At 39.4% G+C, this 25442-nt stretch overlaps 1 protein-coding gene across 6 annotated transcripts in view; it reads left to right on the top strand.

Moving 5' to 3' along the window:
- Positions 1-25442, top strand: part of CAMSAP2 (calmodulin regulated spectrin associated protein family member 2) — an 87863-nt gene that overhangs the window by 50980 nt on the left and 11441 nt on the right. For all 6 annotated transcript variants that reach the window (XM_086754096.1, XM_086754098.1, XM_086754101.1 and 3 more), the window contains 8 exons: positions 3445-3586; positions 6696-6835; positions 15918-16011; positions 17086-17179; positions 20547-20617; positions 21115-21184; positions 21931-24142; positions 25033-25169. In XM_086754096.1, the coding sequence (XP_086610222.1) occupies positions 3445-3586; positions 6696-6835; positions 15918-16011; positions 17086-17179; positions 20547-20617; positions 21115-21184; positions 21931-24142; positions 25033-25169 (2960 nt within the window). The remainder of the gene's footprint in view (positions 1-3444; positions 3587-6695; positions 6836-15917; positions 16012-17085; positions 17180-20546; positions 20618-21114; positions 21185-21930; positions 24143-25032; positions 25170-25442) is intronic.

Raw genomic sequence — 25442 nt, 5'->3', positions numbered from 1 at the left:
TTTTAACAATATGCTGTCATTACAACCATTTGTCTAGAATTCACTAATTTTTCAGCTGATTTCAGACTGGTGTTAATCTTTCCTCACACAAAGTAACCCAAAGCAGTCTACTTTGAGTGAGACTGTAATCTCATTAAAAGCAATAAAAAGTAACTGTTCAGGTCTGCAGTAGTAATTTTTATTTTTTCTGTGCTGTGTCACCTTGGGGTTATCATTACTTTCCTCTATTGTATCATTCACCCCTGAAATGCATTCAGATTGTTTATTCTACAACAAGTTTGGGAACAAAATAGTCGACTGTTTAGGTATATGCAGAATTGCATACTGCTGGTCTGAATTCCAAATAACTCGTTCTGATCTATCTTTGATCTAAGGATTAATCACGAACTGATTTGGCAGTCCCTCAGATACATATTTGTTGCTGTAACTGGTAAAAGATTGATCATGCATTGCAAAGAGAATTAAAAATAACGAGGCAGTTGCATGTAGGCAACAACAGATGTTGGTTGGTGTCTGGAAACCGGTTTAAAAGTACTGTCCTCAGCAGACTGATCAGTTTTCACATACATAACAGTTTAGGCTACACAGGCAATTTATCTATCACAGTTGTGAGACATGAATACACTGCTCTTCACAGTATAGTCCTTCAATTTTGTTCTGGAATTTAAGATGGCATAATTAAATTGAGGGAATAATGCAGAAGAAGGAACTGTGATCAAAAATGTAAACATATTTAAATATTTTTGTCTCATTTCTACAGAATAAGGTGGCTACTGCAAAGCACTTTCAGAGTACATTTTGTTCTATTTTTGCCCAAGGTGTTGGTTTAACTAGTGATCCTTCCATTGCATAAAACACTGAAATACAAAATACTCAACCTATTGAAAAGCTAACTCCGATTGGCCTGCCGGTTGTCCGTGAACACCTCGAACCGGTGGTGTTTATGTTGCTTGGAGCTTGTGAGTGTAGCAGAGACGCAGCTGAGACTCAGGTGGTAGCCCAGGAGGAAGGCAGGGGCTGGGGATGCTCTAACAGCCCAACCAGGCTTCTGGTCTCTTCCCTCTGCGTAGAGCAAGGGTTTCACAGCCAGACAGGCATTCCCGAGCATACAAGCAGCTGGAAACGTACCCGAGAAGTTGATTTGTAGCATGTTATCAAGTATTGCATCCGTATGTAGGATCAAACATTGCAATTGATGGGAAGAGTTTCTTCAAATGGAAGTTTATTAAAAATGCAGCGCAATTACCAGTGTCTTTCATTTTTCAGTATAATTTCCTTTATCTTTTCAACCAAACTGAAACACGATGCCTGTTATACTCTGATGAACCTAGCATATAAGGTTATATGAGTTTATTTTTCCTAAAGTAATGTGCCTGGCATACTCTCTCCAATGAATTAAGTCCTCTTTCTAGGTCCACTTCAGTGCTACGACACAGTTTCCAGCATCTGCGGGCGCTGTTCATGAGGCCAGTGAAGGCATCGTTAGATGTAGACTTTTCCACAGAATTTACTGTGCAAGGCCACTGTATTTTCCATTTCATATATTTTTGAACACTCCATTTAAAAGCTGGTATTTAGGAGAATACGTAAAGTACACAGGGCCAGTTGGACCATGATGTGAGAGTCCATCTGTATCCTCTGTCTCTTATCATTATTTCATAATTAAATTGTAGTATTTCGTGGCTTAATTTCAGTCATTTTGAGGAGGAAACACATGGATATGTTACCATGGTGTTGAAACAGAATTTTCATCGTAGTGGGTCATGGGGTCGCCATAGAGTGGGAAAGAACAAACCCACTGCAAGCATAGTTGACGTATTTCATTAGAAATAGTAGGGAATATTACTAACATGGGGAAAAGAATATTAATAATACATGAAACACTAACAATTTCATTTGGTGGTAGTGAGTATTTCCCATAGCATGCAAAAATGGCATTTTCATTTTTATACAGCATACTTGACACGCAAGTACCAGTACATTTAAAGTAAGAGATAAAGACTAAGATTTTTTAAAATATTAACTGGTTAAAGTATAATTTCTCTGGGCCCAGTATAAGCCCTTTATTTTTCTAGAACTGATGTGTCTGCTGTTGCAGATTAGAGTGCAAGATTGCAAGATTAGTCTGCTGTTGCAGATTAGACTTTTGGGGCCAGTTAGAGGACACTGCCGTTCACTAAAAATAATCCCGTGTGATCCTGGACAGAAACCCAGTGGCAGTAAGTACAGCCTTCGGGGTTGGTCTGTGGTTCCACAGACTCTGCCAGCAAAGCCAGCCTGAGCAATTCCCGCCCCACCCAGGAAACCTCCAGCCCTGCCTGCTCCTTCCCTGGGGAGAGAGGTCGTAGCTGGAGCCGTGGTCTCGCCGGGAAGCCCCGTCAGCAGTTGCTCCAGCACAGCCCAAAGGTGGAGAGCCGGAGAGCTTTGCTGGGACGAGTAACATCCGCAAAGACTTCTCCGAGTCCCTACAGGGAGACTTTCCGTTTAGTGTGGATAGATGAATGAAAAAAAAACCCATAAAATTAACCTGGAAACACTCCTGGCATCATAAGTGGTTCTGTGGTATGGATAGAAAAGTAATCCTTCAGTACTGCTTTAAAAATAAGTCCTAGGAAATAATATTAACAAATTAAAATCTGTATCACCTTCTTCCACGTCCATTTGCTTTCCCAGGAGGAAGTGAAAAGAAACTAAAAATGATGAACACCATTTTTTAAAGTAAGCCCTGCTCTCCTCTCACAAAAAGAGAAAAAAGAAACCCATAAAAAATAAATTTAGTGCAGATAAATGCTACCTTGGTATTCTGAACTAATGAGCTCTTCATACACTTAGTTGTTTTTCAGAATATTTCCTTTTATAACTGGGCCACTGCATGGTCATATGCACTTGAGCATCAACAGCTTCTCTGTTTATGACTGCTTAGAGCGACACATGCTAGTAATAAAAATGGAGCTGATCAAATGCAGATTTCCCTGCTTCTGAATTTGTCGTTAAGTCAGCTAGATAAATGAGATTTGGGGCGAGATTCTTAGCTGTGCTAACTTCACTGAGTCGTTTGGCTGGCCGGTCAACTGAAGTTACGCCAGCTAAGGATTTGCCTCACTGTGTTTACACACAGATCGCTTCTGACAAGGAGTGTTGGATCTTAATTCAGGTATATGATGTTATCTAGTTCAGCGTGCTATCCAGAGATCATAAAAATTTGGTAGTTTTGAAGGAAAGGCTCGATACTAGCATTTTAGGTTCCTTTCCTCTCAGATATTATTTATGCCATTCAAAATGGGGCGTAACATGAGTAGTTTTAAGAAATTTAATGCTGAGAATATTCAGCTATTTATTGAATACTACTTTTTTTGCTAAGAGTGTAAAACCTACAGTATGAACCTGTTTCTTCATACATTTCAGAGCCTTTGTCTCTCTGAATTTCTTTGTTCTCTGTTGTAGGCTCGTTACAGGAAGGAGCAAACGTTGCTTAAACAGCTGCCCTGCATTCCGTTGGTGGAGAACCTGCTGAAAGACGGGACAGATGGTTGTGCTTTAGCCGCCCTGATCCACTTCTACTGCCCAGACATCATTAAACTGGAGGGTATGTCCAACATCTCTCTCAGCTTGTAGACACAGGTCCATAAAAGTTTAAATGTCTGTGTTTGGTAACTGTGTGAAGGGAGGTGCTTCAATATGATATGCAGGAGGCATAATTTGAGTGAGGGGGGGGGATTTAGTATTTACGTTGTACCTATTTATTTCTACATTTAAATAAAGGGAGCCAAGGTGTCCTTCTATGTTGTGCTTACTTTTACGTTATCACCCTAATATGAACAAACTAAAAGATATTATTACAGCTCTGACTGAATGGAGCTTGAAACCACCTGGAACACTCTTGTTCTGGAAGCTGCACAAGTGCTTTCTTGTGAATCTGAGCGGTTAGAGATGTAAAACGTGGAAGAGGTTAGAGGTAGTCAAGCTCTGCATGTCTGCACTGCATGGCAAGTAGTTGCTCTGTGCTCTGGGCTTTTAGTTCACCTGATAGCTGCCTATATCATTTATAGAGGAAACAAAAACGCGTGGTGTAGAACGTACTGCTGTCATGCTGCTCTACAGTAGCAGTTGTCTGATGATGAACGGCTTCACCTCGTTCCTTTGCTCAGGGGCCCTGTTAAAGTCATATCTTCCTCTTGGCAACTAAGAGCCTCATGTAAACTGTCTTGGCAGCTAACACCCATCATTTTCTGCCTGTGTTCTGTCCATGATACCTTTGATGTCGTGGGAACGCTCGTGCAGATGCACCCTGAGAAATCCAGGAATATGAACGAGGGTGTAAAGCTTGCTGAGGACTGAAATCCGGAATTCACATGTACAACCACTTTACAGAAAGCTTCCAGCACAGTAGGCATTGAAGATGAAAGACACTAAGATGCACGCATTCACTGTTCTTCTTGGGCTTGTGAATTTTGAAAAATACAACTTTCAATTTACGTAAATGTTGCAGCCAAATATATACTCTTGTATGCTGTTAAGGAAGAGTTAAAACCTGGGCAGTGTTGAATGGGCAAAACGCCTCGTTCCTTCTTACTGTTCCAGCACGGCTGAAAATAGGACAATCCAAAAGATCTTGCGTGACCACATATACACTTACCAGTAGACTCCTCCAGCGTCTGACTTCAGACAAGAGAGGGCACATGTCATCTTTGGAACTTTAGTTTTAATCTTCTTGTTAGGTGTCCTGACATCATCTTCCCTAAAGATCCATAAATGTGCGTGTCATTGTCTCAGAGGTAAATTCAAAGGTGCTCTGAAGCAACCAGAAGCACTTTAAAAAGTCTTTGCCCATATTCTCTCGACTTAAATAATACATTTTTTGATGCATGTTAAATTTCACTGAGATTTGGTTCTGTATTGGAACTGAGGAAGGCAGGTAGCAAAAATGCAAATGCAAAAATGCTTAAAAATGCATTAACAAAAAAGAAAAAATATTAATCTAGAGTGCTCTGTAGTCTGAAATAGATTGTTTCTTCTCATTAAGACTTTATTTAACTTTCAAATCTAGGCTTCCTTCAAGGAATACAGAACTAGAAAGGACTCCCTATGTTAGCGAGTCAAGAAATTGGCTGTTGTACAAAATTTATATTATCTCTTTCATGAATTTATCATATTCTATCTTAAAACTGCCTAGCTCTTTAAAATCTGTGCTGCTTTTACCCACTATTGCAGAGCTCCATTTTTAACATGATTTTAAATATTATTCTTGGTTTTTATCTAAATGTGCTTGTAGCCTGTCTACGCACCTTTGTTGTTGTTCCAGCTTTGGCTTGAATAACTTCTCCTAAGCTGGTGTCTACCTTTTTGATATCTTTTCTTTCTCTTGCTTTGCCCAGGCTACTTGAACCAAGCCTCTTCAGTCTTCCCTTCTGAAGTGGATTTCCATTCTCATTATTATCCTCAGTAGTCTTCCTCTGCAAGCAGTCTGGTTTCGGTTCATGTTTCTTGAACACGGATGGTTGGAACTGGACACAGAGGTCCAGACTGGCATCTTGTTACTCCTTTGTACAGTGCTTCTCTGTCACTACGGGAAATAATTTTCTGACACATTTTAGCATCATGTTTTTCATAGCTGCATGATGCTGAAAGCTCATAAACATCTGTACATTGGCTAATACCCAATACCTTCCTACTGCTATCGCTTTCAATCAGTAAATCACGTTAGAATTAGATCCAGATGCATGACTTCACATTTTGTCTTATTAAATTTAATTGCATTTCAATCAGTTTAGTCAAACATTTTTTCCCATTGATCATCATCTGTGAGGCTGAGATGATGGAATATTTCCGATTCCCTCAGGAATATCTCTAGTATCAGCATCGAAGTAGGTACCTTACCTGAAGAAACCTTTTATCCTAGACAGTCTAAAACTATGTGGAGCTCTGTCATACATTGTTGCTTTGGGAATAAAATCTGTTGCATGATCTGGAAGTATATTTAGTTTTCTTTTATTCGGTCCTTCTTTTTACAAGGGCTGTGTTTTGTATAGAAAGTTATTGCTGGTAATTAATTTTCCAAGAAGCAGTCATAAAAAGAATTCAGAGAATACTGAATAACTGCACTACTCTGTTTGCTGCTACCACTTCTGTGTCTTTAAACAGTACTTCCAGAGAGTGAGAATTCGTATATCACACACACCAAAAAAAAAAAAACAAAACCATAAAACTAAACTGATGTGGTTTTTGGGAAGATTCAAGGTTAACAGCATTAAAATGTACTCTCAGGTCCCCATGCATGTATGGAAAACTTTGTGAAAAAGCATACGTTTCCTATTGACATTGCTGCGTAGAAAATCTAATTGGAAAAAATGTATATTAATAATTAAATATGGATTTTCATTGTATGTAAATAACAAGAATTAGAGCATAACTTCAATTTTCACAAAAGAGAAAGGAGAAAAAAAAATTGTCAATACTGAAAAAACACAATTAAGGTTTAGAAAAATATCTAAATTATAAAACTGCAAAGATAAAATGTAGTGCTGTCATTTCTGAAGTTTCTGAAATAGAAAAGTAAAAGCCTCCTGGGGAAAAAAAAAAAATTTTTAGAGTCTGAATTTATCAAGAAAATGCTCCAGAATCCAGCAAAGCAGAAAGCACCTTTTTTTGCAAATCTGTGACTATATCTAATCTTTGCTTCTTTTCTTCCTTTTCAGATATTTGTCTGAAAGAGACAATGTCTTTGGCTGACAGCCTTTATAATCTACAATTGATTCAAGAATTTTGTCAGGAATACCTTAACCAGTGCTGTCATTTCAGTCTTGAGGATATGCTCTACGCAGCTTCTTCAATAAAGGTAAAAATAAATTAGTAAATAAAAGTGCAAGTGGCGTCCGCAGGACTGTTTTGCTCTTCTAATTTCAAAGTATTTTCTAAAAAAGCACTTGTGAAAGTATTTACAAAAGCTTTGATTTTGTGCAAAAATATTTCACACTTTATCTTCTTTCTTGTTAATCATTAGTTAAAGCCTGTATCTGTGCTATTTCTGTTAAAATGTCATAGTCATCTGCATTAGTTTTAATTTATTAAGGCTTGTGCAAAAGGACAAAATACTGAAGAGTTGTTTATGGAGTCATTACTCACCCTTCTTACTCATTTCTGTGTACACAGTGATTTTATGGTTTTCGACCTTAAAGCTTTTTCGCTTTTGTAGAAGTATAAACTTCTGAGTTAATTTCCTTGAAAAATCTACTGGTTTATGCCTGGAACACAATTCCAACAAATACAACTGTTGGCATAAGCAATGAAGTGTTTTCAGTCATTCTAAGATTTTGCTCTTTTAGAAGGAGGAAAATAAAGTTTTGCTTATTCTGTCATTCTTTAAGCCTGTGTAGAAAGACAAAGAGTAATAGAGTTATTTCTTGCCTAATTGTAACTTTACTTTTTTGTTCTTTTATTTCTCTAAGACTTTCTTGTATATAAAACTTTGTTTGCTTAAGATTCTTGTTGGCCTGCCTTTAGGGAAAGAAACACTATTTTTCTGGAGTCAGCATATCCATTGCAGATGGGATGTAACTGCTTTCTAACTATCTGGGTCGTTTCACTGCTTTTATGGTCTTCGCAGCAATCTGACAAGCTGAGTCGCAGCGGCCAGAGCCCGAGCACCGCTTTGTTGTCCCCCGTAGGGTTGAACCCAATCCTTTGCACATGAGTAGTGAGCTGCCGGGGTGCGCGAGGGCAGCGGGACCCGGCCCCGTAAGCCCAGGCTGCTAGGCTGGTGCTGGTTTATTTTGTGTGTGCCAAGTTGCGTAGTGACTGCTTTCAAACAGCTTTGGGTGTTTTAAAGTTTCAGATACGGCAATCTACCCACCGACTTGTAAAAAGTCTGCTGTGTTGCAGTCTCTCACGCCCGTAGTTTCCCAACGCACGATCTACAACCGTGTTCAGTGCTCCTGAGTAGGGCTCCCTCACTGCGTTTTGATTTTCTCTCTGCTTACAGATCCATGGAAAACATGGAATTCATTATTCTTCAGTGTCATTCGTGGCAATAACACCATTTTTATAGTACTGGTTTGAGTTATTTCTCAAGGCAGTATGCACTATGAAACTTTGATTTTTAAAAGTAACTGTATTCCACATTTTGTCAATACCCCAAGGCATCAGACTTTCCACTTCTAAAATGCTACAGACTCAGTACTTTTGCTCTTTCTGAACAGTTTTTAGAGAGGATTTACATGTCTTTCAAGGATTTAGAGTATTTCTAGAACTGAGAAGGCCCTTTTGTGATCATGTTTTCACAAGCTGCTGTGGTGTGGATACTTATTTAGATGTAAATACTCCACAGAAAGGCTGCCAAGTTTTTTCTTCTAAAACTTGGCACAGAAACTTTGGCTAGTGCTATAAACTCTGTTTTTCCAGTGTTAAGAATTAATTTGCTTTCAAAATAAATTCCCAGTTAAAGGAGCTCTTTCTTAGTTTTCCAGCGCATCTGATTAGAGTAAGTTTTAATAAATGTACGTATTCACCAAAGAATTTTATTGTCGCTTTGAAAAAACTTGTAAATGGCTATGTTAAATACTACACGTTGAGTTAAACTGGTTGGTAGAAGTCACTTTTAGCTCAGTCCACAAAATCTGTAGTATCAAGTTTTAGGATTTACAGAAGCATGTGTCTGTTTCAGGCGGCTGTGTTCATCACCAAAAATTTGGGGTTGATTTCCGAGTGACTCGTACTCACAGCAGGTGGCACTGTGCTTTTGGTTAAAACTCTGTTGCAGTCCTGGGGTGACGGAAAGAAAAAAAAAGAACCAAGCTGCTGATACTTTAGTGGAAAAAGCCTCAAGAAAATAATGACAGCTGTGTTTTGGAATGACAGTGCCATGCCTGGTGTGGTCCTAGAAATTACACGAGGTGCACTGACTTCATGCTGGTCCTTGAGAAGGAAGGGAGCGGGGCCTCTTTCTTTTCAAGTGCATGCCGTACGTTCTTTACTGGGCCCTGTTACGTTAAGTCAAGGTAGGTCGAAGATAGCATACGATACAGAAATTCAGCGCAGGACTTGACTGGGGTGATTGTGCCCACTTCTGGCTTTCCCATCAAGATGCACAGCAACAAAGTCAGACTAATTTAAAACGTCACTTAACAAGCATCCAGAGTATTTGACAAAGACTCTCAGATTTTGCAGCAGATGAAACCCCTGGCTGAGTTCTGTTTTAGCACAAGGAGAAATAAGCTTTGTCTGGATTTCTAGACAGCTGTAATGCGTCGCAGTCAAATCAAGCAGAAAGTAAGCTTTGTTGTTTGTCACTTGCCCATTACATTTGTGAAGTTCTTCATAAGGTGTTTACTAAGGCAGGGCTACTGATATTAAAGAAAAAAGTATTTGAATACATTCCATGGATGCTTGAGGCGCCACCAAGGGACCATACTGGTTCCTGGTTGTGTTCCTTTGAGACAGGCAAACATGAGTAGAGAGAGATTACATAAAAATAATCACAATATTTTTTGAATCTTCCCTGAATATTTAACAAGAGGAAAGAGTAGAAAATCTTGGATCTCTCTTTAGCTGTGCAGATTGCTTTTTTGCCCTGATCCTCCCTCTTCCCTTCTTCTGTAAGCAGTTTTATCCTGAGACAGGATTTTTTTTAAGTATCTTGTTCTTCATCTGTGTCTGGGAAATTACATAGAACTGAAAGAAATGTTTTATTGTGTCTTAGAATCATAGAATCACAGAATGGTTTGGGTGGGAAGGGCCCTTTCCAGGCCACGCAGCCCAACCCCCCTGCCAGGAGCAGGGACATCTCCAACCACATCAGGTTGCTCAGAGCTCCGGCCAGCCTGGCCTGGAATGTTTCCAGGGATGGGGCACCCACCGCCTCTCTGGGCACCCTGGGACAGTGCTCCACCACCTGCAGCGTAAAAAATTTTTTCCTAATATCTGATCTGAATCTCCCTTTTTAGTTTAAAACCATGACCCCTCGCCCTGTCACACCAGGCCCTGCTGAAGAGTCTCTCCCCATCTTTCCTGCAGCCCCCTTTAGGCACTGGGAGGCCGCTCTCAGGTCTCTCCGGAGCCTCCTCTTCTCCAGGCTGAACAGCCCCAGCCCTCTCAGCCTGGCCGCACAGGAGAGGTGCTCCAGCCCTCTGAGCATCTGCGTGGCCTCCTCTGGACCCTCTCCAACTGGTCCATGTCCTTCTGATGTTGGGGGCTCCAGAGCTGGACACAGTGCTGCAGGTGGGGTCTCACCAGAGCGGAGCAGAGTGTGTCTTGACACGCACATGTTCTGCTTATCCAAAGAACAAGTTTGTAGAAATAGAAGAACTTGCATCAAGTGCCATCACAGGAAGAATGACCTGCCCTGCGGAACATTAAAGACTTTATTGCTTTGGCCCAGCAGTTGGTTAGCGCTGCAGTGTAATAGTCAGCATGTAGCATTTGTAGCTTGAGCAAAGGTCTTACAAAATGTGTAATTCCTGAAAAGATGTTTTAAGGGACATGTATAGTCCCTAAATAGAAAGAAAAAAAAATGCATCTGGCATATCCAATTTGTCACGTGAGAGATATATTGAAAGTATTTCTAAAAGAGGAAAAACACATCTTCGGTTGTGTTTTGTTATATTCTTGATACTTTTAGATCATTCTCCGCCAGTTTATCCTAATGGACTATAGGATTTGGACAAGAATAAGTTATTTATGAGGTTAGCTGTCAAAGAGGAGACTGACATCAAATCATTTGATGTTTACTGTGATTTGAGAGCTCACATAGGAACTTGGCATTGAATCAGCTGACACACAGTTACTTGCTGTCTTTTCTAATCTGAATTTTCAAAAATGTGTAGGTTGTTTGGGTTGTTTTTTTTTTTAAATAGTTGTCCTGAACTTTTGCTACTCCTTTAATTGACACGTATATGAGTGCATTCTCTTTTCATTGATAGAGGATTGAGTCAGGGTGAAGCATGGATCGCAACCAATATTAGAACACCTTTATTAATTCAGCTGCTGTTATTAATAGAATCAATCCATTATATAAAAAGATAGCTATTCATGCAGTGCGTTCATTTGCTCACGCAGTTCACAGGCACGCACAGGCTCACTTGGGCATTTTTACTGTGTTGGAGGCCAACCCAGTGGCCTCCCAGAAGCAGGCGATCATACTGGCCCACAGTTGACTTTTGGGAGGGTGTCCAGGTCTCTCCAGGGGTTCTTTGTCTCCTGAGGTGCGTGTGTACGTATAACCCTGTTCTTTGTCTGCTCGTGACAGCTCCTGCCCTCCTGGCCGGAGTTGGGGCTGCGCAGCGTGATGGTGACACTAGCACGGACGCTTCCTCCCTTCGGCTGCTGTTTTCTGGTAGCTGCGGAGTCTGTTCACCCACACTCGTGGCCTAAATGTGAGCCAAACTCTAAACTGTCCTGAATCACACCGCAGCACATGGAGTAGGGATTTCTGCACTTATCTGCTAACCAGGGCCAGCAGAACAAACATTTGTGCTGTGAAAGGCTCAGTAGGCCACATGGAGAGGCTGGTTCCAGAACTTCCTTTTTTTCTGTTTGTTTGGTTGGGGTTTTTTTAACTACTGAATTGAACAGGAGAATATAATATCTAAAGGGATGTTTTATACTAAAAATATTTATTGCATTTGAACATTTTGAATACTTGCGCTTTCTGACGTAAATGTCAATGGTGACTTTGCAAACAACGTATGCAGAAGCCATGTCCTCTGAGATGTGAAAAATAGCGTTTGAATATGCCACATAGATAAATCCTAGAAATTAAGGGCTATGCGGTGTCCAGAAGTGTTGTACAGCTTTCCCTCCAATCTCAGTGAAAAAAAAAAAACAACACTATTGGTCAGCCCGGGTCTGAACTCGAGCTGCAGGCCGTGTGAGAATGAGGGTGGAGCTTGGAGAGCAGCCGCAGTTTTGGGTGAGGCGGTTAGGTGCCTGCGATGGGATTTGGTACCCATCGGCTGGTTTAAAAGGGTTTGGGAGCAGGAACGAGACGGAAGATTCAACCAGGGAACAGTTCTTCAACAGAAGATTTCTCTCCTGAGAGGGACCAAGTGTTCCTGGCTCATTGTTTAAAGGGAAGCAGCGTGGTTTGCTCTCACTGATGTTAATCAGCCAGTTTTCCCCTTTTTTTTTTTCTGGCCTGAAATAAGACATACTGGAGTTTTCAACTTGAATTGCTGTGGCAGGAGATCTGTTTGGATGGATCGCACACAGCAGCGTAATTTGGCCTTCTCCAGAGTTTGAAACTCTCCAGTTTCCTTCAGTCTTGATGCATTTGTGTCGGCACTTTTATGAGATATAAACTATGGATTTGCATTTGAGGTAACTGACTTTCCTGGCCTACTGAACAGAGATTTTAATGTGTGCCGTGATATAAACGTTACGGTCTATTTTTATGTTCATTTTGAGAAGATTCCTAAAAGCGTCTGTGGCTGCTTTTCCATTCAATTTTAGTGGATTCAAGCCTAATTACAAATTACTTGTATCATTTGTGCATATATATAACCTTGTAGTTATTATTCTATAAATATTAAGATCTAAAAGTCTATACATATTACAAGGATATACTTTATTTTAAGTTGCAAGATTGGATGTGCTGTTTCTGTAGCTAATTTGATTTTTAAATTAATCATGATTTTAAAATTGTGGAGGGAGAATAGAGATAGTAAGGAAAATAATGTATCTTTTTTGTATAAAAATCTATAAAACAAGCTAGCTTATATCTCCCTTTGCTACAGAGCAAGTATATATATACTTTATACTTAGAATATAGGAAATTTTTTTTCTTACAAAAGGTGGTCTTCCAAAATCTGCTGAACAGAAGGATTTTTATTGTACAGGACCAGAGGATGCGATAGATAAAATGTAACCAGTAGTGCAGCTGACTACATGCAGCTAATGAACAGTCTGCAAATACCAAATTGAAAAAATTAAATCTGAATAAAAGCATCTGTGAAGGTGCACGTCTGCCATCTGCCGTTCAGCGGGTTTTCGCTCAGCTATTTTTTTGTACCGTTGAAATGCTATTATGCCTCTGAACATGTGATAATCATGTGACAAGCTATTAGGACTTTCTTTTTTGCACAATGAAGGCAAAATCTGTGAAAATAATATCTACATTCTTTCTAGCGCTGGGTAGCGGGATTACTCCAAACCCACAGTTTGTTTTTTCCAAAAAATTAAGTTACTGATCGTCACTCTTCCCCTTTGATCGTTATTATTACCAACCCTTTCTGACTAAAGGAACGTGTGAGAAAATGATGTTTCACCATCAGACATCTAAAGCAGCCTCAGTTCTAGGTGGGCTGTGCAGCCAACAGTTTCGTTTTTACTTCAGTAAATGCTGCTTTTATGATTTTTGGAAAAACAAAGCTGTCTTGCAGTAGCTCAGGACTGCGTAGAAGATACTGAGAAAATATCTGAGTTCTTCGTAAAATAGTCACAGTATTAAATAAAGCATTTCAGCATAAACGTAAGAAATTGGAGTATTTAAATACAATATTTCAGATGGGGACAAAGCTATGATTGGAATATTTTGTATTTCATTTTTTGTAGTAAAAAAACACAAGTAAAAAATGTAGAAGCTTGCAAGGAGGTAAGGGGAGGGGGAAATATTAAGAGAAAAATTGTAGAATTGTAATATTTAGAAATTGTGGTACTAAAAATTATATTTTGTCTGAGAAGTACATCTAATTTTTTTCTTTATGTATATTGCTTCCTGATGAAACCAGCGTGTGGTACCAAAATGCTGTGCTTAACATTTTCTTTGAATGGAAAAGATTTTGCTATGAATTTTTCTTTATTCAGTGCTGCTGTGCTGAGTAAGCAGAGACGGGGTTTTTCCTGGTTTATTTATAGCTTTTGTGTAACGGCTATGACAACATCCGGCGCATCCCTTCACCAGACACTGATGTGTGAGCAGCTTTCAGTGTAAGAGTAAAGTGCTGGAGTAAAGGCTGGCTGTATTAGAAATATTCTGGGAAAATAAAGCTGAATCAAAAATGTCAAGTAGATATTTAAAATTGTGTTTTAAAATTTATTGATACAGAATTGAGGTTGTCCCATTTATTATTAAATATTTTGTTGTTAATTTTTGTTTATTTTAGAAATATGTTTTTCCCTTTCATGCCTGTAGCTTGTTTCTGAAATAAAATGACATTTGGTTTAGAATTTTTGTCAAACGTTTGCTCACAGTCCAAGATTTGAGGTACGCATTTTTAAGGCAACAGAAGTAATGCAACAGTGGAATTTGACATTTGAGGGGCAGAAAACATAGGGAAACTGGCAAAAGAAGTCTTAAATTGAAGTCTTGCCTGTTTATATTGGTAGGCAGTGGAAAGTGAACCGGTCCGTCACAGAACACAGAGCAGTTCTCTGTCCTGCTGGCTCTCAGAAAGCTTCGTCCTTCTGCTTAGATTGTCCTCTTCTAGCTGATGAACTGACAACCAACTTACAAATTTCACGGCCGTATATATGCCTGAATCAACCAGAGTTATTTTTTCTATTGGACAAAGAAAAAGTTAAAGTAGAAACTGTGTACCACTGGTTTCACTTTCTCAGGATGTATCTTGTTTTTGTAAAAGAACTGTCAGCTGTATAATTCGCTATACTCTTAGAACTCTCCAGTTTGTTAACTCTTATTTAATACCCCTCGTTCTTCTGAACTCCTTCAGAAAATAAATAAACGTGTCTGTTGATATGTAGGTCTCTTTCCTACAGATTTCTGTGAAATTGAATGAGTAAATTATTTGTAAGTTTAAACTATTTTTTAAAGACTCTATGCATTTATTTCAGGGAGCCCAAATGTGATTCTTAATCTGCAGCAAGATTTTCTTGGAGTCAAAGGAAGGCCTTATTGCGAACAAAGGGCTGGAAATTAGAAAAAAGGCCCGTGCTCTGCTAATGAGAATGTTTCATGTCTGTAAAGATTGCTCTATTAACATCTGTAATAGAACCTAATATTAAGAAAGCTTTATTTTTAAAAAAGGTCACATGGAAATATATTTCTGTATTTCAACATTATTTTGTAAGTTGGAAGCGCTCTTGATGTTGTTCTTGGTTAGACTAGATGATCTTATAGGTCCCATCCAACCATGTGATTCTATGATTCTATGATTCTTAGTCTGCAAAAATTAAACCGATAAGTTTGTTAATTTATATTTTCCTATTTAAACTATGTGAAACGTTAAATGTAAATAGTATAAAGTGGAGAAAATAAACCAGATATTTGAAATTATTCAGTGTTAATAACATGAAAAAGTGACTAAGGACACATGCTTTTGTAAGCATTGTTAGCTAGACGTTACTGGGTTTTATTGCAGAAAGACTTTTTTTAAACAAACTGTTTTGAAAAGTTGTTTAATTATGGTTTCGCGGTTTAATGCGCAAGTAGATGTTTGTATTGCTCGTGTTTTCAGACTTGGTAAGACCTGTGACACAAGTCTGTCCCTGCTTGGGTCAGCTCAGGCCCGGGTGCCCGTTGATCTCAGACAGTCGGTGTTTCTGGACACAAAGTTGCGCTGAGCCAGAGGGACACAGCAGCTTAGGGCCGCGGCGAACCCCTCTAAAAATTGTATTGCCTAGCCTTGCAAAACCATGGGCTTTTCACTGCTGGTTTGGGTGGAAATGGCTGATCTGTTTGACAGGCGTCCCATTCCACCCATCCCGTACCTCTCGGCCCTGGCTGCAAGGCATCAGGCCTGAGCATATGCTCGTTATGAAACATTTCAGCCCGAACGGCTACAATCTGATCAAATTTCTATGTCAGTTATGTACTTGGTGCTACGGATCACTCTTAGTAATCTCATTTTCTAAGAAATCAGTAGAGAAGGGGATGAAACTGGATAAAATGCAAAGGCATATCCCAAATACTGCTTTATCTATTTATTTGCAGGCTTGTTTTTTAACATCAATCTTTTTTTTTTTGGTAGAGCAACTACATGGTGTTCATGGCGGAATTGTTTTGGTGGTTTGAAGTGGTGAAGCCATCGTTTGTACAGCCTCGTGTTGTTGTGCATCCCCAAGGTAACTGTTAAGGATCAGGTTTAATACGCATGATTTTAGTATGTGTGTGTACAGACAGATCGCCGTTGTGTTCACAAACACGGTGAACATTTTAGTTAACGGGATTTGGCAGTGTACAACCCCCTTAAAGAAGGAGTTAAGTACTCTTCCCTCATGTTAACCTTCATCTCATCTCATAAATCATAGTGAGAATTTTTTTTTGTCTATTACAAAAAACTCATTTAAATTGTTGTGGTATAATGACTTGCAAATTTTCCTGAGCTAAACAAGCCTAGAATCCATTTATGCCCATGCAGGGATTGCAGACGTAATAAGGAGCCAAGAACAGAATTTAGCCTGAAGAGCTTGTCTTGCTGGGAAGATACCAAGAGAAAGGAACATAGATCTGGGGAAAGTGGACAGATAGCGAATTGTAAAATTGCATTTTGTACCTGGGTGCAAAGGCACGGTCTTCCATCAGTGAATTCTGAAATTTAAAAATCCACCACCTACATAGATCTGGAGATCTGTTAATGAGCGTAACTTAAACGTTCATACATAGTGCTGTGATGGTCTTTCCAAGAACTAGGAAGAGATTTTCATTGTGTGGATTTTATACCTTTTTTTTCATTGATGTACTTTACAGCACATACAGATCTGATTTAAACCTTTTAAATTTTGCTAGGATATGACCAAAATACTATTTTTCTAGCTGAAAAGTCAGTCTAAGGGTTTGGGGAAAAAAATTTAATCAGAAAAAATTATTCTAGAAGAATAATATTTAGTTTTGCTAAACAGATTGCTTGCTTTTAATGTCGTGTCTCTTTTTCATTTTTTTTTTCCTGCATTATTTCTTCCCTTGCCTTTTATAGTTATTTTTGTCATTCTCTATTCCCTTAATTAGTGCCAATATGGGAACTTTGGAGGAGGTAAAGCTGAAAGGAAGTGACTGGATTTTAATTTAAATAATGGAACCAATGAAAAATCTTTAAATCTTTGGAAATCATTACTTCAGATTATTTCAGACAGCTTATCTACTGTGGCTTTTAATTGAATGCTAAACTAGAATGACTTGAGCTTTGTTCTTCCTGGCAGCTGAACCTGCGAAAGATGCAGCTTCTGCTCACAGCTTGAATGCTAACAGAAGAAATTACGTGGATGGTCCATCTGGTTCTGACTTCGTAGCCAGGTAATGTCAGAGAATCACCAGTGCTGTTTCACAGTCTTCTCCTTTCTTTTCAAAATCAAACACAGTTTTTTATTTAGTTTTGTTACCTTTTTGCAATGCTCACGGACTGAGTTACCAAATATAATCTGTAGGATTTTGTGGAAGATCCCATAGCTCAGCTGTTTCTCCGAGCACCCCGTGGCGTGGCAGGCGACATGTTTGTGTTTGTACAGTTCACATTTGCCACTTGGACAGCGTGCTGTTGTCTTCCCAGCTTCCAAAACAACATTCAGCAGAGAAGTATCGTGCGGCCTCCTTGTCCTCTTCGGTTTCATGTGGGGCTGTGACCAAGTCAGGCTGTTTTTCCAGAATTCACAGCAAATGTTCTAAAAATGGTAGAGAAAGTAAGTTAAGGTAACAGCAAGAAAACCACTGAGTGATGGTTTTAGTTGGGTCTGATTATTTTACTTAAGTACCATGAAGGTCAAATAGGTAAAATTAAATAATTATGCTATGATGAATTTCCCAGCTCTTGTGAGCATCAAGAATGGAAAGCTAACTGCTTTATTAAATATGTTTTGCATTGTTTCTATTTTTCCCTAGATATTTGTGAAACATTATTTTTAGTATTAGTATTACAGATTTGGAAGCAATATAAAAAAAACTTGTTTGCCCTGTGTTCTGTAGCTAATCATACATTTGATAAGAGGCAGAAATTGCACCTTAGGCCTTCTTTTTAATCTTCCTTTTGACAGGGTAAAGAAAAAGCTTTCCAGCAATCTGATCTGAACACAGTGGATGAGGGGTTGCCCCAAATTTATAATCTGGGGGCAAAGGTGTATTGATTGTGTCTGAACTGACACAAAGAAGGAGGATAAAATTAGCATTTTAATTGGATATTCAGCAAATTGTTGTTTGCCAACCCAGCTAATCCCGTTCACCATTTGCTGTTGGGTTTGGATGGGTTTTTGGTAGCAGTAGTAGTTTTGAACGTTGTCTTTCGGAACAGGGGTTCCCAGGGCTGTTTGCACCTTGCAAACACGCTGCAAGCAGTCCAGCAAAGGGCTTGTAGCTATGACTGTCCTACAGAACAAACAAAGTGATTTACTTTTCATAAGTTCTATAAAGGTGGTAAATAATGTGTCATTTCAAATCAAATTAAACCCAAGAAACACAGAGTTCTGTGCCATACTTATTCTTGTGCTGTAGTGATCGCTGTGGAGAAGATTTTCTTTAAATGTAAAGCAAGTTAGTAGGTGAATACTGGATAACAACACAAGAGAAGTCTATCGGTAGCATTGACTCTGAAAAATAAAAAAAATGCCCACAGCTGAAGCCATCAACCATGCAGATATCACTGCTCTGACAGATTCTGTCAGTAACATACTATCTTGTTCATCCAAATAAATCTACCTTTTTTTCTATTATGTGTGCGTTCTGTCTGTGCAGACGATTTTGGCCTCTAAACCGAAGAGGACTGATTGAAAGTCTTACAATAAGCATCTGAATTCAATCAATAAGCACTCAGAACAGCCTCTCTGTTTCTTAGTGCCATTGCCATTCTAAATTGAACAATCAGGTCTGTAAGTTGCCACCAAGTTGTAATATTTCTCGTGTTTCCTGAGGCATGTTCCGAGATGGAGTAAAAACCATTGTGGCCCCCTTACGGGTGGTGGATCACGTGTTGTACTAGCTCATCCCGATGCTGTTGTAGTGACTCTACGAGCGATGGATGCAGTTTTGCGTTGGAGTATTATGAGAGCAATACATGAGTGATAGAGCTGTATCTTTCCTCATAAACCAGTGAACTTCATCCAACCTGATGATACTTAACTGCGCTGTAGGACAAAGGATGGCCTTAAGAAGTTACCTCAGATGGTAGGAGGCTACACACAGGCTGCAGGATGTCATGGTCCTGCCTTTCCTTCTTGTCCCCACTGCACATCCCTCCCCACTTCAGTGTCTGACATAGGTTTTTTCTGTCTTTGTGCACTGAAATAACAAATCCAGTTGGAAAAAGTGAATGTTTGCCTGCTGGCTTCGCTTGTTGAAATGACTCAGAGGATGGAATGGAGAGCCAGATCCAGCACAGAGGAGGGAGTGGGACACTGGCAGCGAGCAGTTACGGTGGCTGAGGTTGCTATGGAACCACAGTCATGGTGCCAAAATCAGTCTTTTCTTGAGGGAAAATGAAGTATATGGATTTTCTTTGTGGTAGCAAATTTTCAGAGGCTGCTGGATGAAATTGTGAATGCATGCTTTTCTTTTAAGATAACGTATAGACATTCTGATTTTAAAATTTTCACCAAAATCTCAAATGCCATTTAAAACAGATCTGTCATGTAGCTAGTGTGTAGTGTTACTAACACAAAAAATCAGGGATTTGAGAACCTATTTTCAGTAATTTAATACACCTTTATGAAAGATGCTTTTGTAGATTGCAAAACAACAGTATTTTTCTTAAATTGACGTGCATATCCTTCCCACAAATGTTATTTAGAAAGATTTCTAGAGCATACTCTCTGTAAACTATAAAAGCACTAAACAAATGTTTTGAAAATTACTGACTGAAAAAAAGGGGAGAGTTGTTTTTGAGGTTTGGGAGTGTGTTCTTCAACTCAGTGAACAAAATTCAAAAGATGAGAGGATTTAATCCAGCGTGTTTTTGAAGTCTGGCTTCCGTAGACGTGTTTTACATCCAAATGCACCTGGCTTTGTTCTGGTTCTGAAGAAGCACCTTGATCAAAACATTGAATTATGTTAATCCTATTCTGGATTAACACAGCTAGTCTATACTGACCTTCTCTATGAACCAAAAAAAAGTACCTGTTGTAAGCAGAACCAGAGGAAGCTTTGCAACGACTGGTTTAGTAGTGGATATATTTTTTGTATTTATCAAGTCACAAAATACCCTTTATCCACTTCCGGTGCATATTGCAGTCCAGACACAAAGTAGAAGTTTCAGCCTCAGGATCTGAAAGGAGAGAGGCATGCAAAGGATGTTCTGTGGGCTGCAGTCCCTCAGTTCTGAGGCCAGTAGGAACCGTCTTATTCTCGTCATGTTTGGGGGTTTTGCTAAAGCCAAACCTAAAAATGAGAACCTTCTAATAATGACATTTACGGAAATAAATCGAGAGACCACTATGTTAACAAAACTGACACTGCTCTGTGGCCGTTTTTGTAGGAGAAATTCCTTTGTGACTTTCTGTCTCTCTGCATTAGGTCCACTTAAAGGTAATAACATTCTGGTTTTAGTGAATAAATTAGTATTTCAAGAAGAGAATTGCACCTCACTTTCCTCCCTGTCACAAAAAATAAATCTGTTCTTGTGTTGCCCTTTTGTAGTCTGGTTTTTGATGTATTAATGTTAATGTCTCTTGCTTTATAGGTTGGACAGCCCAACTTACACACCATCTCACCAACTGCATACGCCCCAGCAGCCTTACTCATCTGTTCCAGGTAACAATTTACAACTGGGTGGAAGAGGCAATGAGAAAAGGTCATCTTCTGAGTAAATTGCTATCTTGCTTATGTTTATTCAAACATTATTTATGCAGAAATTAGTAGGAGAGCTTTACATGAAAGGCTAATGAACGAGTTCTGTAATATATAAAATGCACAAATAGGATGTTTGTGTTTGTGCCTCTTACATTGCGTATACTTCTGTTTTGATTATGTGGAATATGGCTTACAACAAGAATCTGTAGTATATTTCAGCAGCATTTGTAGTAGTTTTGCTCCGTAGTAAGTTCTTTGAGGGATGAGGGGTATCATATATATTCAGGATTAAATTGACTCAGTTGCTCTACTTGGATTCTCAATATAAAACCACTTTTTTTTTTTGCCATTGCAGTGTTCTAAGTAGTGAAGCAAACTAATTTGTTAAAGCAACAGAAGGTGATGTTAAAATCATTTTTCAGAGCAGTTACCGTGGGTTCTATTTTAATTTCACTTAGGAGTCATCAGAAGGTCCACATCAATGTCTTACGTAGATGGGTATGTAGGGACATGGCCCAAAGAAAAAAGGTAAGTAGTCTTACCGTACGAGTTGGTTAAAAAATGATTATGTGTTGGTCATAAATACTAGTAAGTGCTCCACTGTAGTTTGGATTTTCAGAATCCTCTAATAAGAGTTCTTGTAAGCGGCTTGCAAAAGTAGAAAGAGAAAACTGTATCGTGGAATAAGAATTCAGTAATAGGAAAGAACTTCAGAAATGAATCATCTCTTTTGTGCATTGAAATGAGGTATATCTGAGCAATTTGATATGTTCACATTTGCTCACTGCAATCAACAAAAAGTGGTAAGAGTCATGGCTAGCGAGCTGAGTGGTATTTGAACTTCCTTTGAGGACAGTAAGAGCAATCAGGCTGAATGTTTGGGTTTTCAGTTAGAGTGGTCAGAAACTCTTAATCTTTAGGCTGCACACTAAAGTTCAAATGGTAAGAGTTAGAGTGGGGGGTTACTCAGTAAGTGTAAATTGTGTGTCCTTTCACACCTTCCTTCTGATCTACTGTGGTTATTCCTGTATTCCCAAAGTGCCCAGAATTTATTCCAAAGTAATAAAAAGCATTGTAAAGAAAATGTCGTTATAGTCTATTTTATTGTGCATTTTTAATTTATTATGTTTGTATATGAAGCTAGACAAAATACAGTACACCTACCAGTGCCTAAGATACGAAAAGCTTAAAATAATTTAAAAACTGAACGTGACTATTTCATTATCATTAATCATGAGTTGCTGGGTTGTTTCCTTTATTCTACTCCCTGTTAGGTCATCATTACATGGAGTTTCATTTGACATTTCTTTTGACAAAGAAAGAAGCATTCCAGTACCTGCTCCAGACAGAGGAATCACTAGATCTGTGAGCAACGAAGGCCTTACGCTAAACATCAACCGCGTGCCGAAGCATATTAGAAAAAATCTGTCCTTCAAACCAGTGAATGGAGAAGAGGAAAATCAAGATATTGAAGAGGAAAAGGACGTGATAGCTTATAAAGACACAAAGGCCAGTCCGTCCCTTAACACAAATAAAAAAAATGCCAACGAGAGCTGCCACTACAGGTTTCCAAACGGAGCTCTGCAGAACAGGGCTGTGCTGGATGATTTTGGCAATCAGATTGAGACACCGAGCATCGAAGAGGCTTTGCAGATAATTCATGACACTGAAAAATCTCCCAGAGTTATCCAGCCAGACCAAATTACAAATGGGTTCTTTCTTCACAATCAGGAAATGAGCATCCTGAATTCAAACATTAAACCAAATCAGTCTACCCCAGATATAATTACAGACACCAAAGGTGCTCTGAGTCCTGTGACTGACAATACAGAAGTTGATACTGGAATACACGTCCCTTCAGAAGATATTCCAGAGACAATGGATGAGGATTCTTCTTTGAGAGATTACACTGTAAGCATGGACTCTGACATGGAGGAACCTTCTAAATTTCTCCAGGATTACGACTTGCGAGCTAGCAATCACAGGGATCAATTAAGTCCCTGCCCCAGCTCAGTAAGTACTAAATCACAGGCAGGCAGCAGTGCTTCTTCAAGTTCGGGGGTTAAAATGACTAGCTTTGCAGAGCAGAAGTTCAGGAAGTTGAATCACACCGACAGTAGAAGCAGTGGAAGCAGTTCTCAGAAAACCACACCAGAAGGTTCTGAGCTGAATATCCCTCATGTGGTTGCTTGGACTCATATTCCCGAGGAGGCATCTGTTCCTCAAGGAAGAGACACTACACAGTTACTGGCTTCTGAAATGGTACATCTTAGGATGAAGCTGGAGGAAAAGAGGCGAGCCATTGAAGCACAGAAGAAGAAAGTTGAAGCTGCGTTCACGAAACAGCGGCAGAAAATGGGAAGGACAGCATTTCTTAATGTTGTGAAAAAGAAAGGTGATGGAGTATCACCTCTCCGAGAGGAAGCAGCAGGAGCTGAAGATGAGAAGGTGTTCACTGACAGTAATCGGTTGAAAGAAAAGGAAACTCAAAAATCAGATGAACAAACTGGTAGGATTTCAGAGTTAATAAAAGAAAACCCTGAGAACTCTCATAGCAAATGGTTAAAATCTCCTGCTACTCCTATGGATGCTGAAAAGCAATGGAATTTAGCAAGCCCCTCAGAAGAAAACTTTAATGAAGGAGATATCTTAGAATATACAAAATCTATTGAAAAACTAAACTCTTCCCTACACTTTCTACAACAAGAAATGCAGCGTCTGTCCCTTCAACAGGAGATGTTGATGCAGATGAGAGAGCAACAGGCTTGGGTTATTTCTCCTCCTCAGCCTTCTCCTCAGAAGCAGATTCGAGACTTCAAGTCTTCGTCGAGGCAAATGGGAACTCCATCTCCCATTGCACCTTTCTCACAGGAATCTCCTCGCTCTACACATCAATCTCCACAGTCTTCCAACAGGAAGAACGCCTCTTTTCACATTAAAATGCAAAGGACTCCTAGGCCAAATGAACTGAAAATAACACCTCTAAATCGTACCTTGACTGCCCCGCGGTCTGTGGATAGTCTTCCCCGTTTGAGGAGATTTTCTCCAAGTCAGGTTCCCATTCAGACTAGGTCATTTGTTTGCTTTGGAGACGATGGTGAACATACAGGTGAACCTCAGTTAAAGGGAAATCTTTTGAAGGAAGTCAAGTCAACAGAAGAGGCGGCGAAAGAAGAAGGACCAAAATCGCTGAAACAGTGTGAACAGAAGGTGGAGGAAAAGGAGATTAAGCCTATTGAATCTAATGTTTCTGAAGTGTTATCGCAGCCTATCACAGAAACTGTCTGCCTCACCCCAAACGAAGATCAGCTAAGCCAGCCAATTTTACCAGCACCAGCTCCCAAAACAGCTAACTTAATTGAGGTTTCCCTGTCAGATTTGAAGCCACTAGAAAAAACTGAAGTGTCTGTTGAGAAATACGAAGGTGAGAGTGACAGAGAACAATTTGAGGATGACCAGAAAGTGTGTTGTGGATTCTTCTTTAAGGTAAGAGAACTAGTGGATGTGTTTGCCTGCTACAAAGCTTCCTTTGAAAGGGAACTCCTTAATTTAGATATGGATTTCAGTGATGACTTCCCATTGAAGTCAAAGCAGTTGGTTCTGCAACTCTAAATCTACAAGCGCACCTTTTGTGCTTGATGATTAATTTAGCAACATAAGAGTGGTTTAACTTAAAGCTTTTGAAGTTCATAAAAGCCTGCGGTTTTTTTTAATGTTGAATGTTTCTGAGTTGCACCTGGGAGAGCCTTTTTCCCTCTCCTGGCTGGCTAAGGAAGAATAGTCTTCCGAGAGTCCCTTTTGAAGTTGGTATTTCGGAACACTCCCCCTTCTCTTAAAGAGTTACATTCAGACAGGCTTTGAACTATAATGCATGTTGTAAGAGAGTGGTCTAGACATTGAAAGCCGTCAAGATTTTGAATTTTCATCTTTCAAAGTCTTGTATCACATATCTGAGATGCACCTTGCTTGTCTCAGTTCTAACAAAACACTTGGCTTGACCAGCAGAAGTTACTGTGTAATTACTGCTTTTTGTGATAAATTACCTTCATCTCCATACACGGAGAGTTTTCTGAAGCTGAACAGAGGAGTTTATGCAGTGTGGGATCTGACTCTACACTAAAATACTTCATTTAAGTTTTCTCATATCAGTGTTGAATTTTATATTTGACTTAAGAAGGAAAAATTCCTTTATGAAAAGCTTTTAGTAGTCTTATAAAAATCTTTTAAAATAAACTTACTTCTATAATGCAAAAGTGTGTTAGGATATTGCAACGCAGTGTACAGAATACAGTGTCTAATGACTTGGCAAAATCAATTGCTGAATTCAGAGATCTTAATATTTTTGGGTCCTTTTCCTTAAATACTGTTGCTGCTAGGATGATCAAAAGGCAGAAAATGATATGGCAATGAAACGAGCAGCATTATTGGAGAAGCGTTTGAGAAGGGAAAGAGAGACTCTGCTTCGAAAGCAGCAGCTGGAAGCAGAACTAGAACATAAGAAGGAAGAGACAAGGTAAAACTACATGGTCCTGATCCAAATGCTTAGTAACAGTGAGTGTAAAAATGTCTGGGTTAGTTAAAAGTGTAACTGCCATGTCAAAAATGGCACCTTAATACCCAAGATATTTAATCCTGGAGCCGGGTGTGCTGAGGAGCCCAGCTGAAGACGCGTGCCAGCTGGTCCTGCAAAATCTGCAGGTGGCATCAGTCTGCGGCTCGCTCTCACACATGAGCCTTGCTGGCCACAGCGAAGCTGCGCAGGGCACTGCCCTGCCCTGCCCTGCCC

Source organism: Chlamydotis macqueenii, chromosome 8, assembly GCF_036417535.1.
Source record: "Chlamydotis macqueenii isolate bChlMac1 chromosome 8, bChlMac1.mat, whole genome shotgun sequence".
NCBI lineage: Eukaryota > Metazoa > Chordata > Aves > Otidiformes > Otididae > Chlamydotis > Chlamydotis macqueenii.
The sequence above is the reverse complement of the archived record's forward strand: the minus strand, read 5'-3'. Positions and strand labels throughout refer to the sequence as shown.